The sequence below is a fragment of the Cervus elaphus genome, chromosome 8 (genome assembly GCF_910594005.1).
Source record: "Cervus elaphus chromosome 8, mCerEla1.1, whole genome shotgun sequence".
In the NCBI taxonomy this organism is placed as follows: domain Eukaryota; kingdom Metazoa; phylum Chordata; class Mammalia; order Artiodactyla; family Cervidae; genus Cervus; species Cervus elaphus.
In genome coordinates this window covers 4751804-4765501 of record NC_057822.1, presented here as the reverse complement: position 1 = coordinate 4765501, position 13698 = coordinate 4751804, and the positions used below count along the sequence as shown (strand labels likewise).

General features: G+C 51.7%; 1 protein-coding gene across 3 annotated transcripts in view; it reads left to right on the top strand.

The window, feature by feature from the left end:
• The window catches only part of ECE1 (endothelin converting enzyme 1), a 123347-nt gene that overhangs the window by 66933 nt on the left and 42716 nt on the right, over nucleotides 1-13698 (top strand). For all 3 annotated transcript variants that reach the window (XM_043909114.1, XM_043909113.1, XM_043909111.1), the window contains exons 3-4: nucleotides 1639-1780; nucleotides 8826-9038. In XM_043909114.1, coding sequence (XP_043765049.1) covers nucleotides 1639-1780; nucleotides 8826-9038 — 355 coding nt within the window. The remainder of the gene's footprint in view (nucleotides 1-1638; nucleotides 1781-8825; nucleotides 9039-13698) is intronic.

Here is a 13698-nt window from a genome sequence, read left to right as displayed (position 1 = left end):
CTGCTTTCATGTCCCAGCCTCCTGGACCTCCACTGAATTCTCACCAAGCCTCAAGTTCCTTTTCTCGGTTTTAGGATCCATCATCTTTTTTTGCATCCCCACAAGGAGTCCTCGTCTTCCCCTTTCACCAGTGCAGCAGTCCCTAGTCATTTCCTGTTCAGAAAATACCCAGCGATGACCATGAGGCTGCTCGATGCCCTTCGCTTAGGTGACTGGCCTCGGGGTCCCCAGGCGTCGGTGTCAGACTCCCTGAAGGCTGTGCCGTGGCCCCCAGGGGCAGCCGTCCTCTCAGCAGTTGGGGGCCACTCTCAGGTCAGAGGCTGGGTCTCCCCATCTCCCCTGGCAGGCTGTGGGCCTCCCTGCCTCCATGCCTGTTCCCCTTGAGCCTTGCTTCTCCTTCCACCTTGACTTTTCCAAAGGGTGAATCTAATCCCATTGCTCCAGCCCTGGGAAGAAGTCCCCCACCTGTAACCCAGTTTATAGCACCCCTGAGCATCCAGGCCTTGCCCCTCTCCTTCTCCCTTCCCCTCCCCTTTCACCTGGTCAGCTGCTACTTATTCTTTTAAGACCCAGCCCAGGGGGCCCCCACCTCCAGGAAGCCTTCCCTGACTGAACCCCTGCCCAGCCCAATCTGTTTCTGTATCTGTCTCTCTGCTGGGTGGTGAGAGCTGAAAGCAAGTGGCCCTGAGTTGGTGCTCGACTGTTGACACGTGGCCACAATGTCACTGAACTGAACCCCACCTTCAGGGTTCCCTTCCTGTCCCGCGGCCCCGGCTTCGGCGGGAAGCACCTCGTGGAACAGAGGGGAGCCCCCAGCGGGCTTCGGGTGTGAAGGCCGGGCCCTGGGCTCTGAGCACTGTAGGCTGGTGGGTCCCTCCTCAGCTTGGAAGGCCCTGTCACACCCTCCCCTTCCTCTCATTGTGCCTCCTTTCCTGTTTAGCTGACTGTGAGTTAGGCCGAGAACGTTTTTTCCTCCCTCTGAGAACCTGCTGAGATGGAGCCGTTTCCCCTTTGCATCCCCTCTGACGTCTCCCAGGACTCGATGCTCTGACCCATGGGTGGGCTCTGGGATCCATACCTTTGGACCCAGATCCGAGCTCGACCCATCTAGCCGTGTGAGCAGAGGCAAGGGGCTCACCCCTCCGGGTTGCGGTTTCCTTATTTGTAAAAAGAAACCGGGTGCGCAGTCCACGCGGGGCCGAGCCGGCGTCAGCGGCCCAAGCTGCCCGTGCCCCCGTCTGCGCTGCGGTCGTCAGGCTGGGGGTTGTGTCCCCCTCAGAGCCCAGCCGGATGCGCCCTGGATGCCTGCGCGTGCAAACATCCTGTTCTTTTTTGAACTCCTTACTGGAGAAACAGGGAAAAACCCAATCTTTTTTTTTTCCCCTCCTAAACCCGGATCGGGTGACACAGAAAACACAGGCGCGGCTGGCCTGAGCTGCTTGGCTGCGAGCTGCTGAGCAGCGTGGCCGCTCCTCTCCCGGATTAGGACGGGTTCCGTGGGAACCAGACCACCCCTGAGACGGGAGGGCGGCCCTGATGTCTCCCCGGGGCCAGGACCTGCTGCGCAGCCCCCTCCTCCTGGGCAGCGAGGGCCCCGGGCTCACGTCCTCCCTGTTCCGCCTGCCTCCCGCCCTGCAGGTGAACTTCCGAGGCCCCCGGAACGGCCAGAGATGCTGGGCCGCCAGGACCCCGGTGGAGAAGCGGCTGGTGGTGCTGGTGGCGCTTCTGGCGGTGGCAGTGGTGGCCTGTCTGGGAGTGCTGGGCATCCAGTACCGGACAAGTAGGTGCCTCTCTCTGGGATGGGTCTGGGCTCCGCTCACTGCCGCCCCGGGCCATGGCCGCGTGTGTCAGAGGCTGGCCTCCGAGGCTCAGGGGGAGCTGGGGCTGGGGGGCTGGGGGGGCTGCTGCAGACCAAGGCCTGGGAGGTGGGCAGTCAGGTTTGGGTGTCAGGAGGAGGTGAGTGTGAATCCTGGCCTGGCAACTTGTTATCCTTGTGACTTTGGACAGGTCACTCAATCTCTCAGAGCTTGTGTGTTTTCTGCTTTCAATGGAGACACTGGTGGTCAGTTTGAATTCCTCCCACAACTAGCCCATGTTTCTCTGTCCAAACCTGTGTAGCAATATGATCAGACCCCACTTTGACCTCTGAGGATTCGGGATAATCCTCAGATTATCTACCGGGCACATACCTGATGCCCGGTAGACCTTCTCTGGCTTCAGTTCCAGGTACTCTTATTGTTAGGATGTGGGCTGGTTAGACATGTGGGCTGACCCTGTCGCCCATCAACAGTTCCAACAAAGCAGCAGTAATGGCTTCCGCTTGCTGAATACTTTCCATGTACCGAATACCTTTACAGATGTAATCTCGTTTCCTCCTCGCTGCCACTGTGTGAGGTGTGGTTGCTTCTGGCCCCGTTTTCTGCAAAGGAAACTGAGGCAGTGAAACTAAACGGCTTGCCCAAGGTCATGTGCCTAGTGCAGGAGGGATTCAGCCATGGCTGGCGGGCCCCAGAGCTCGGGCTCTGTCTTCTGTGTGATTGATGGTACACCCCAGTGTGTGTTACCACCCCCAGGAAAGCTGCTCTTCTCTGAGCCAGGGGACCTTTGCATACCTCTGTCATCTCATTTCTCTGTCCTACCTTGTATAGTAATATGATCAGACCCCAGTTGGATCCTGCTGTCAGGGGTCTGAGGCTGGTTCTCTGTGTCTGGTTGAGTGTATGTAGCAACTGCCTCTCGCAGAATCCATGCTCCGTAAGCTCTTATGGACCAGGAAAGGGCAGATCCAAGCTAATAGGGATGGGAGTCCAGATAATTCCAGGATCTCTTTTCTCCTCTGTGCCCTTGTATCCAGCTCTCTGATGGCAAGAAGCCACCTGGATGAGCAGCCTCTGGGGCTTCACCAGGAATTTAACCCCATCGACTTTGTCACCTGGGGCTCATCCCATCAGAGAGATTGTGAACCTTCATAGGATCTGTCAGTTCAGTTCAGTCGCTCAGTCGTGTCCGACTCTTTGTGACTTTGTGAACCGCAGCACGCCAGGCCTCCCTATTCATCCCCAACTCCCGGAGTTTACCCAAACCCATGTCCATTGAGTCGGTGATGCCATCCAACCATCTCATCCTCTGTCGTCCCCTTCTCCTCCTGCCCTCAATCTTTCCCTGCATCAGGGTCTTTTCAGATGAGTCAGCTCTTCACATCAGGTGGCCAAAGGATTGGAGTTTCAGCTTCAGCATCAGTCCTTCCAGTGAACACTAAGGACTGATCTCCTTTAGGATGGACTGGTTGGATCTCCTTGCAGTCCAAGGGACTCTCAAGAGTCTTCTCCAACACCACAGTTCAAAACCATCAATTCTTCGGTGCTCAGCTTTCTTCACCATCCAACTCTCACATCCATATATGACCACTGGAAAAACCATAGCCTTGACTAGATGAACCTTTGTTGACAAAGTAATGTCTCTGCTTTTTAATATGCTGTCTAGGTCGGTCATAACTTTCCTTCCAAGGAGTAAGCGTCTTTTAATTTCATGGTTGCAGTCACCATCTGCAGTGATTTTGGAACCCCAAAAAATAATGTCAGCCACTGTTTCCACTGTTTCCCCATCTATTTGTTATGAAGTGATGGGACCAGATGCCATGATCTTAATTTTCTGAATGTTGAGCTTTAAGCCAGCTTTTTCACTCTCTTCTTTCACTTTCATCAAGAGGCTCTTTAGTTCCTCTTCACTTTCTGCCATAAGGGTGGTGTCATCTGCATATTGGAGGTTATTGATATTTCTCCCGGCAATCTTGATTCCAGCTTGTGCTTCCTCCAGCCCAGCGTTTCTCATGATGTACTCTGCATATAAGTTAAATAAGCAGGGTGATAATATACAGCCTTGATATACTCCTTTACCTATTTGGAACCAGCCTGTTGTTCCATGTCCAGTTCTAACTGTTGCTTCCTGACCTGCATACAGGTTTCTCAAGAAACAGGTCAGGTTTCTGGTATTTCCATCTCTTTCAGAATTTTCCACAGTTTATTGTGATCCACACAGTCAAAGGCTTTGGCATAGTCAATAAAGCAGAAATAGATGTTTTTCTGAAACTCTCTTGCTTTTTCGATTATCCAGCGGATGTTGGCAATTTGATCTCTGTTCATAGGATCTGGGAACATCAACTCCAGGCTTTGTTGAGCCTTCTCCACTGTGAACTTGCTGGCCTGAATGACTGGCCACACTGCACTGGGGTTGGGGAAGGGGTTTGGAGGCCTGAAAAGAGTGCAGGGCTTCATCTGAGTCATCCTCCCATCCCTCCTGGATCAAGCACTCATTCATTCACTCATTATTCATTCCACAAACATTGAATGAGTGCTTACTCTATGTCAGGCACCTAGGTGGTACCTGAGAAATAATTGCTTAGTTATTTAACTGACTTTTAATGGTTTGTAGATGTTTTACCAAATGTGCCTAGCCCAGCAGGTGATTATTGCATATCTGATTAATTAATTAGTGATTTCCTAACCATATATGCTCAGCATAATGCCTGCATGCCATAGGATACTTTGCAAAGTGAATAAATAAATGATTGAATGAACACAGAGCAAGAAGGAAGACAAAGTGGGAACAGCCTTTCTCTACTGATCACCCTTGTCCTGCAGCTGCCATCTTGCTTCGTCCTAAAGCAGGTTTAATTCCGGGCAGTGCAGGCCTTCTCCAACCGTGTCTGCCCAGCATGGGAGTTGATGAGATTCCAACACGCACTGTTGCCCTGAGGTTGCCCCTAGAAGTTCCAAGGACATTTCTCATCAGAAACCAAAAGGGAGCCCCTAAGGCCTGGCTTCTGAGGATTTGGGGCCGCACACACGTCTGTCGTTGCCAGGTGGGGCCCACAGGGAGGAATCCTGCTTTAGTCTATCCCATCTGTCTCAGGGCTCCAGAAGGGTTTTCCCCAGCCTGGTCCTGGGTGAGGGGAACTCTTCCCCCAGGGTGGAGCTGGACTGGGGATCTGGTGACCCTTGAGCCTGTTCATGTGTCTTTATCAGCTGCCTGAGCCTGGGAAAGCAGTGGCCGCCCCGGATGCTGGTGATAACCTCATTACCCAGCAGCAGGTGCTGGCACTATCCACATCTGGGCAGACATTGGGCAGGTCAATGCAGATTTTGGTGATTCTCAAAGACGCACCTGTAAGTTATGTCTGAACACTTAAATACATATTTATCCACCTTCCTGTTGCACCCTGCTTTCCAGAAACGTACAGATGCTTTGCAAACAGTGGCAGCAAAACAAACAATACATTTTCCAGAAAATATTCTGAAGTGTCTTAGTGTTGAGGCCAGGCACCATCAGAGCCTCTAACCTTTAGCTAGATCTGGGACCTGCTCCTGCCTTATTGATGGATCATGCACGACCTAAAGGGAAGAAGTATTTCTGCATCTACAGGTGGATCAAAGGCTGGACAAATCTCCTTTATTCATTCAGCTATTCATTCATTCAATGAACACTTAATGAATAGCTGCTGGGTGCCAAGTTTGCTGAGCAAAGGAAGTGTAAATGCAAGTAAGATGTTGGCCCTGGGCTTTGCAGTGGTAAAGAACCCACCTGCCAATGCAAGAAATATTAGACTAGGGTTTGATCCCTAGGTCAAGAAGATTCCCCTGGAGGAGGGCGTGGCAACCCACCCCAATGTTCTTGCCTGGAGAATCCCATGGACAGAGGAGCCTGGCGGGCTTCGGTCCATAGGGTCGGAAAGAGCTAGACACCGCTGAAGTGACTTAGCATGCACGCACGCGTGCAAGATTCTGGCCCTGCTCCCAGGCTCACTTCCTGGTGGGGAAGGCAGTCGGGGTGATGGTCATGACACGCAGTGTGCCCAGGTGGCAGGCCTCCAGGCAGCCAAGGGGACCAGGCAAGGATGAGGCTTCCCCAAGGAGGGAGAGCCTGGGCTGAGTTTTGAGGTTGTTGACATGGGGTGAGAGGCACATAGAAATTATGAATTAATTAATCAAATGTACACGAAGCACCTCCTAGGATAAGGATCGTTGATAAGGGATCTACAAGCCAATAATAGTTAAATAGCCAGGCAATTATTGCCTAAGTATCACCTGGGTGCTTAAGTATTGCTGTGTGCCTAGCGGAGTAGGTGCTTAAGTGAAGAACTCAAGCCTGTCAGACTGATTCCTGGGGACAGGTTTCCTATTTAAAACCAAGGCCCACTGTGATAACTGCAGAATATCTCTCTGTCTCTCTCATGCACACACACACATGCACAGATTCTGTCTTGCTCCCTCAGGATCAATCTCTTTACAGCTGGCCTCTGGGTTTTCCCAGCAGCCAAGTATTTGTCAAGCTTGACTTCCTGCAGTTAGTTGTATAAAAACAATAGGTATTCTTTTCCTTTTCCAAATATGAAGTTATATCATAATAGTGAATAGGCTTTTTCAGATGACACAGAAACTCTTTTCCCCCACCCCCATAAAGACTTTGGTACATTTCCTTAGTTGAAAAGCAAGGCATGCAACTCAAAGGTCTCATCTAGAGATATTTGAAATTGTGCCATGTCCCCTACCATTTCCTTTCTCTATTTTCATGCCTAAGGTGAAAGTCACTCAGTCGTGTCCAACTCTTTGCGACCCCGTGGACTACACTGTCCGTGGAATTCTCCAAGCCAGAATACTGGAGTGGGTAGCCTTTCCCTTCTCCAGGGATCTTCCCAACCCAGGGATCGAACACAGGTCTCACGAGTTGCTGGCGGATTCTTTACCAGCCGAGCCACAAGGGAAGCCTATTTTCATGCCTAATAGTTCAATAATCTTTAATTGTTGTACAGTCATCTCAAAACAAGAAATTAGTGGGTTGGCCAAAAAGGTCGTTCCAGTTTTCTGTAACATCCTCCAGAAAAACCTGAGCAACCTTTCTGACCAGCCCAGTACCTCGAAATAGAATCGCCCTGACTTTTGTGCTGTCCTGCGACCCTTCTGAGCCCTTCGTCCATGCTCAGGACCTTGGGTTTATCATCAGATATTAATTAGCACACAGGTTGCCCAGCCCTGGCTAGCGCTGCATCTCCAAGTAAGATGACCATCAGCCCTGCCAGCCAGTGCATTCTCTTCTGCTCTCTGAGGGTTGATCTGGGAACATCAGATGCTAAGACTCCAGGGAGCTGAGTCCCCCGACCCCGCTGCCCAGCCACGAGGTCACTTCCTCATCATCAGGCAGTTGGTCCTCCTTTTTCTCATCTCCAGAGGGAGAAACCGAGCTTCGGAGGGATGAGGTTACCAGCACGAGGCCAGAGGCAGAGAGCTGGGCTTTGCACCCAGGTCTAGGAAGAAGCCCCCAGCACCTGCCCTGCCCCCCTCCTTTGTGCGCGGTGGGGAACTGAAGGGCCGGCCAAGCGGCGGTGTGGGCAAGTGGGAAGAACCCAGCTGTGGCGTTGCCGAAGCAGCACAGAGTGGGTTCAGTCCGGGCGTTCCCATGCCGCCGCGGGACGCTCAGAGCCTCGCTGTCCTCATCTGCCCCCGGGGGTCTCGCCCCCGTTATAGGGAGACCATCCCTCTGGTTGCCTGTCTGCTCCGGTCAACCAGTGGTGTGGATCCTCCGTCTCCTGCGGTCAGGTTCGTCTCACCACCTAGGCCCAGCCGCTGCTAAGGCGGCCCCCTGCTTGCTTCCCCCGCTTGAGCCCGCTGACCGACCTCAGGGCCGGAGTCGGGCCCCATCCACCAGCCTCTGCCCCAAGTCCTATAGAATCAGCTCAAAGTGAAAAATGAAGTCGCTCAGTTGTGTCTGACTCTTGCGACCCCACGGACTGGAGCCCACCAGGCTCCTCCGCCCATGGGATTTTCCCAGGCAAGAGTACTGGAGTGGGTTGCCATTCCCTTCTCCAGGGATCGAACCCCCATCTCCCGCATTGAAGGCAGACGCTTTACCGTCTGAGCCAGCAGGGAAGCCCATAGAATCAGCTCAGAGGAAGCGGATTTCTTTGTTCCTTGTGCTTTGGGGGCGCTTGTAGGATTTGGCAGCCCTCCCCCGGGCGCCTGTCATCACGGGAAGAGCTCCCTTCCAGCCCCAAAGCAGAGAGAGGGTGGGACTCAAACCCCACTGGCCACTGAGCAGGGAGCTTAGTCTCCCTCCCTGTGCCTCTGTTTCCCAATATATAAAAATGGCTTTAAGCAAAGTGATCTCTTAGGATTGTTTCCTTTTCGCTTTTTTGAAAATTCAGTGAGATGATTCTCCTGCCTTATACCCGGTGGGAATGGTTTTTCATGGCTCCTTCTGTTCCTCAGTCTTTCCTTCTTCCTGGCACCTCGTCCGTGTCACGGATTTGGCCCACTCAGTGAGTTCGTGTATAATAAGTAACGGACATTTCTCCTTCTGTAGTCTTTTGACTTTTCTTAGATAAGTTTGTATCTGCCACTAAATTATTAACTCCTGAAGGAAAAGACTATGCTTTTATATCTCCCACTACACACACACACCTATCTGCACTCAGCAAAGAACCTGGAAGATGCTCAGTAATTACTTTGTTGAATAAATGAATGCATGAATGAGTAAACGAATTTATTGAGCATCAGGAAATAATTTTTAAAAATCAATGAATATTTATGGCAGCACTGATTAAAAGAAGCACCTTGGTTCTGGTTTTAAAGTCATAGGAAGGATTTTAGGCAACTCAACAGAAGTCTTATTTTACAAGCCAGGAGATCATAAATCCACTGAAATCTTTGTCTCTGTAGTGTTTGGTCTCTCTGTTTGGTCGGGGCTGGGGTGGCCCAGACCACCTGCACTCTATTTCCATAGCCTCGTCCCTGCCTACCCTTCACTGGCCTCTTACCCTTGACCCCTGCCAGGAACACCCTCGGTGTGCCTAAGTGAGGCCTGCATCTCAGTGACCAGCTCCATCTTGAGCTCCATGGACCCCACGGTGGACCCCTGCCAGGACTTCTTCACCTATGCCTGCGGAGGCTGGATCAAAGCCAACCCCGTGCCTGACGGCCACTCACGCTGGGGGACCTTCAGCAACCTCTGGGAACACAACCAAGCCATCATCAAGCACCTCCTCGGTAGGCACCCAGCGGGGGGACTGGGGAACGGGCTGCAGAGGGGGGCTGCCCTCTGAACCTGGCCAGGCTCGGCTGAAGGAGGAGGTTGGTAGGATGGGGAGACGAAAGGGTTGGGAGCAGACAAGGCTGGGTTAGAATGTCTGCCCCATGTGTGATCCTAAGTCACTTATCACTGAGCCTCACTTCCTCCATCTGTAAAAACGGGACTAGTAAGGCCCAAACTGTGGAGTTTCGAGTGCTAGAGAGCACGTGTGTGAAGCATTAGCGTGGTATGTACAGCATGTCATAGGTGTGTGAGTACTGTGTGTGGAGCTGTGGTCATAATTTATGGCTTCGAGCTGTGGCTTAGTTTTTGGCTGGTTTTGACTGGGAGTTTTGCAAGTTGTGAGCAAAAGGAATGAAGGCATGCTGGATCCAGATTTTAAGGTTGTGAGCCGATCCAGGTTCTGACAACGGTTTATCTGAGAGTCATCCAAAGGCAGGAGTCTTCCTTGGCCTTGTGGTAATCTGGCTTGTGAGATAAACCCTCTCACCAAAGTTCTTCGCTTTATACCTTGTTAGGCCATTAGCACTTCTAGTTGACCTTGGTGTTGGTGGTTTTATCCTCAGGTTAGAATCCCATGTCTGTCTTGTTTGAGGCTGTGTCCTTAGTTAAAGTCTGTTGAATTAACATCTGCCCCTGAGGGCGCTCCTCCATGTGGAATCAAAACACGCTGTGTTGTAACCTGTAGAGGTCCCAACTTGAACCCCTTTGGGACCAAGACCTTCACCATGCCTGTCTCCTGCTGACCCCTGCCCCATCCTGGGACCCTCAATGCTGATAGGAGCTTGATCATGAAAAGTCAATCCATTAATTCACCAATGATAGAACTGAGATTGAAGAAGTACTTATTAAATTAAAAAAATACTTTCTTAAAATATAATACCTTCTTAATACTCAAAAGTAGGTAAATTGAAGAAAACATCTAAAAGAGGGCTCAGTCATGTCCGACTCTTTGCGACCCTTTAAACTATAGCCCGCCAGGCTCTTCTGCCCATGGGATTCTCCCGACAAGAATACTGGAGTCGGTTACCATTGCCTCCTCCAAGGGGATCTTCCTGACCGAGGGATCAAATCCTCATCTCCTGCACTGGCAGGCAGATTTTTTACCACTGGCAGCACCTGGGAAGCCCCTAAAAGGGGACAGATGGTCTCAACGGGACAGAAACCTTCCTATGAGACAGGAAAAGATTTCTAACTTGATGATTATGAATTTCAGGAGACTGTGTCTTTAAGATGAAAGTGGAAATCAGCAAACCAGATTAAGGAAACCTTTGCTTTCTTCCTCACCTCAGCCCCAGCGGCATGGCTGCTGCAGGGTGGAACTCACCCACCACTTCTCCCTGGTACCCAGCAGCTCCAGGGCAGAGCCCCTGGGCACAAGGAGACCTGCTTGTCTCCCTGAGGATCAGAAAAGGTGGTGGGTGGAGGTGGGGCAGAGGGAATAACCCAGCCCCCTGTATGCGCTATGCCGCCCGCTTGCCTTTGCAGGGGAATCCAGCCTTTTATTTCAGAACTAAAGGCAAGTATGTCTGTGGTGGCCAGATCGAAACTCAGGGTTGTCCTTTCCCCAGCATCTAAAGACACAGCTGGAGACTGGGCAGGGATCATCAACCAAAGCAGGAGAACAGAGGACTTCCCTGATGATCCAATGGTTTAGATTCCACACTTCCGCTGCAGGGGGCACAGGTTCGATCCCTGGTTGGGAAACGAAGATCCCATATGCTGCATGGTACAGTCCAAAAAATAAATAAGTTGTATTTGGGGACTTCCCCGGCAGTTCAGTCATTAAGAGCATGTGCTCCCAATGCGAGCAGCACAGGTTTGATCCCTGGTCTGGGTCCTAGACTAAGATCCCACTGTGCTGGGCAGCGTGGTCAAAAAAATGAAAAACACAGCAAGAGGATAGTCTCGGTAGGATAACAATATGGACTAGTGCCTCTGTGTCCTTCACCAGGACCTGGATTCAAGTCCTGGTTCTGCCACTTACTGTGTGATCTTGGGTCAGTGACATAACCTCTCTGGGCTTCTTGTCTCATCAGTACAATGGGAACCACACCTCCTCCAGGTTGTGAAAATTAAGTGGAAAAATATCTACAAAGCCCTTTGCTGGAGCCAGACATATTGTGGTGGCTGCTGGCTGTGCTGGTGTTACTCTTGTTATTCACCCTTGACCTTTGCCCAACACTTTCCAGTTTACAGAGCTCTTTTGTAGATAACCATTCCTTGTGACCCTGCTCCTGTAGGAACTAGGAAGCTGTTGCTCACCCCACTTGATAGATGAGGAACCGGAAGTCCAGAGAGCTCCCCAAAATGGGCTAATAGGTGGCAGAACTGCCACTGCCTGAATCCTGGCCACATGTCCCTTTCCTGTCCCACGCCACCTCCTCTGGCTACCAACGATGGTACAGCTCCCTGCCCATCTTTTTGGGGAGAACTTGCAGGAAGCACACAGTATTGAGAGTCTGAAGGAAAGAAGGAAACAGACTGGCTCTTGCTGAGCGTCTGCTCCGTGCTGGGCTGTGTACTAGGCTCTTTATATCCACTGCCTCCTTAATCCTCATGGTTACCCTGGGACTTAGGAACTCGGGTCCCATTCCTGGATGATGAAGCTGAGAGAAGTTAAGCTCGCCAAGGACACCCTGCTGGTCCAGGAGCTTCAGCCAAGGGGACCATTTCACACCAAGAGGGGACTGCGGAGAAAGGCAGACGGGCCCGCGGACTCCCCAGTCAGGCCCCGAGCTGGCCCTTGGGGGGGGGCACTCCTGGGTCCTGATCGGCTGCTTCTGGGAGGATCGTGGGTCTTATCAGGAAGACCTTGAGTCTAGGCCGAGACTCAGCCCATCCGCACACCCTGCCCACCCCCACAGCGGTGGCCTCCCGTCTGGACTCTGGCCCTTCATCCCTGCTGTCCCTGAGGGCGGGGAGCTGCAGTGAGCTGGCATGCAACAGCCAGGACCCTGTGTTCAAGCCCCTGACCCCGGGTCAAGGCCCGGTGGGATCAGGAGCCCCGGCAGGCTGGCCGATCACGTGTGGCCTTGGACGAGTGACGCGCCTTCTCTACAACTTAGTGCTACGATCTGTAAAATGTGGATGATGGTGTTGCCTGATGCTCAAGGTTACTGTGCGTATCATCTCGCGTGTGATGGGTTAGCGTGCTCGGCCCAGAGCCTGGCACCCAGTAGGCGTGCAGCAGAACTGCCCTCCTTGGTGGTGGGGGTGGGTGAGTTCCAGGTCAGCCCCCTCCCTACGGCCTGTGTGACTGCAGAGGGCTGCCCCGCCTACTTCAGCCCTTCACCTATGAAGTGGGAACCAACTCAGAGTACCGGCAGGGGTGTTCTGAGGATTCATGGGTGGTCACAGAGAGAGTAATTATTGTTTGTTTGTTTTATTTCTTTTATTTCTTGGACTTGCCTGGTGGCTCAGACAGTAAAGCTTCTGCCTACATTTCAGGAGACCCGGGTTCGATCCCTGGGTGGGGAAGATCCCCTGGAGAAGGGAATGGCAACCTGCTCCAGTATTCTTGCCTGGGAAATCCCATGGACCAGAGGAGCCTGGCGTGCTACAGTCCATGGGGTCTCAAAGAGGCAACACAACTGAGCCACTTCACCTTTCACTTATTTCTTTTAAAAAAAAAGTGTAATCGAAGTCTAGTTGCTTTACAATGTTCTGTTAGTTTCTGCTGCACGGTGTAGTGAATCTGCCTCACATGTGCGTACATCCCCCTCCGCTTTAGGCCACCTCCGAGCATTCCGGTAGAGTTCCCCGTGGGGTACGGTAGGCTCTGCTTGGTTATCTGTTTTACACGGAGTATCAGGAGTGTCTGTGTCCATCCCAGTCTCCCAGTTCATCCCAAGCCTCTGCTTTCCCCACCGGCATCCATAGGTTTGTTCTCTGCATCTGTGGCTCTCTATCTACCTTGTAAATAAGATTGTTTATACCGGCTTTTTCAGATTCTACACATATGTGTTAATATACGGTGTTTGTTTTTCTCTTATAGAAGCCCTGATGGAGCCTCTTATCAGAAGAAGGTATGAGAGTGTTAGTTGTGTCTGACTCTTTGCAATCCCATAGCCAGGATGCCACTTTTTTTCTCTCTTAACAGATGGGAGCTAGCAGTTCCAAAAACACTTCTTTAAAATGTATTAAAAAAAATTGGGGAGAAGTTTGATCCCCAGAGTTTAAAAAGACCCTCCTGATCTTCTTCTGTAATACTGAATGGCCACAGTATCCTTTGGAAGACGGGGAACACTGGCCTGTTAAAGGGTCTCTCAATTACAATACTGTTTTCGTTGGAGAAGGAAATGGCAACCCACTCCAGTACTCTTGCCTGGAAAATCCTGTGGATGGAGGAACCTGGTAGGCTACAGTCCATGGGGTTGCAAAGAGTCGGACATGACTGAGTGACTTCACTTTAGCCAGGCTCCTCTGTCCTTGGTGTTCTCCAGGCAAGAATACTAGAGAGGGTAGCCATTTCCTTCTCCAGGGGATCTTCCCAATGCAGGGATCTAACCCCAGTCTCCCTCATTGCAGGCAGATTCCTTATCATCTGAGCCACCGGGAAAGCCTCAAGGAGGTATGGGTGTATCCATGACCATGCAGGGTTGTTTACTTGTGTTA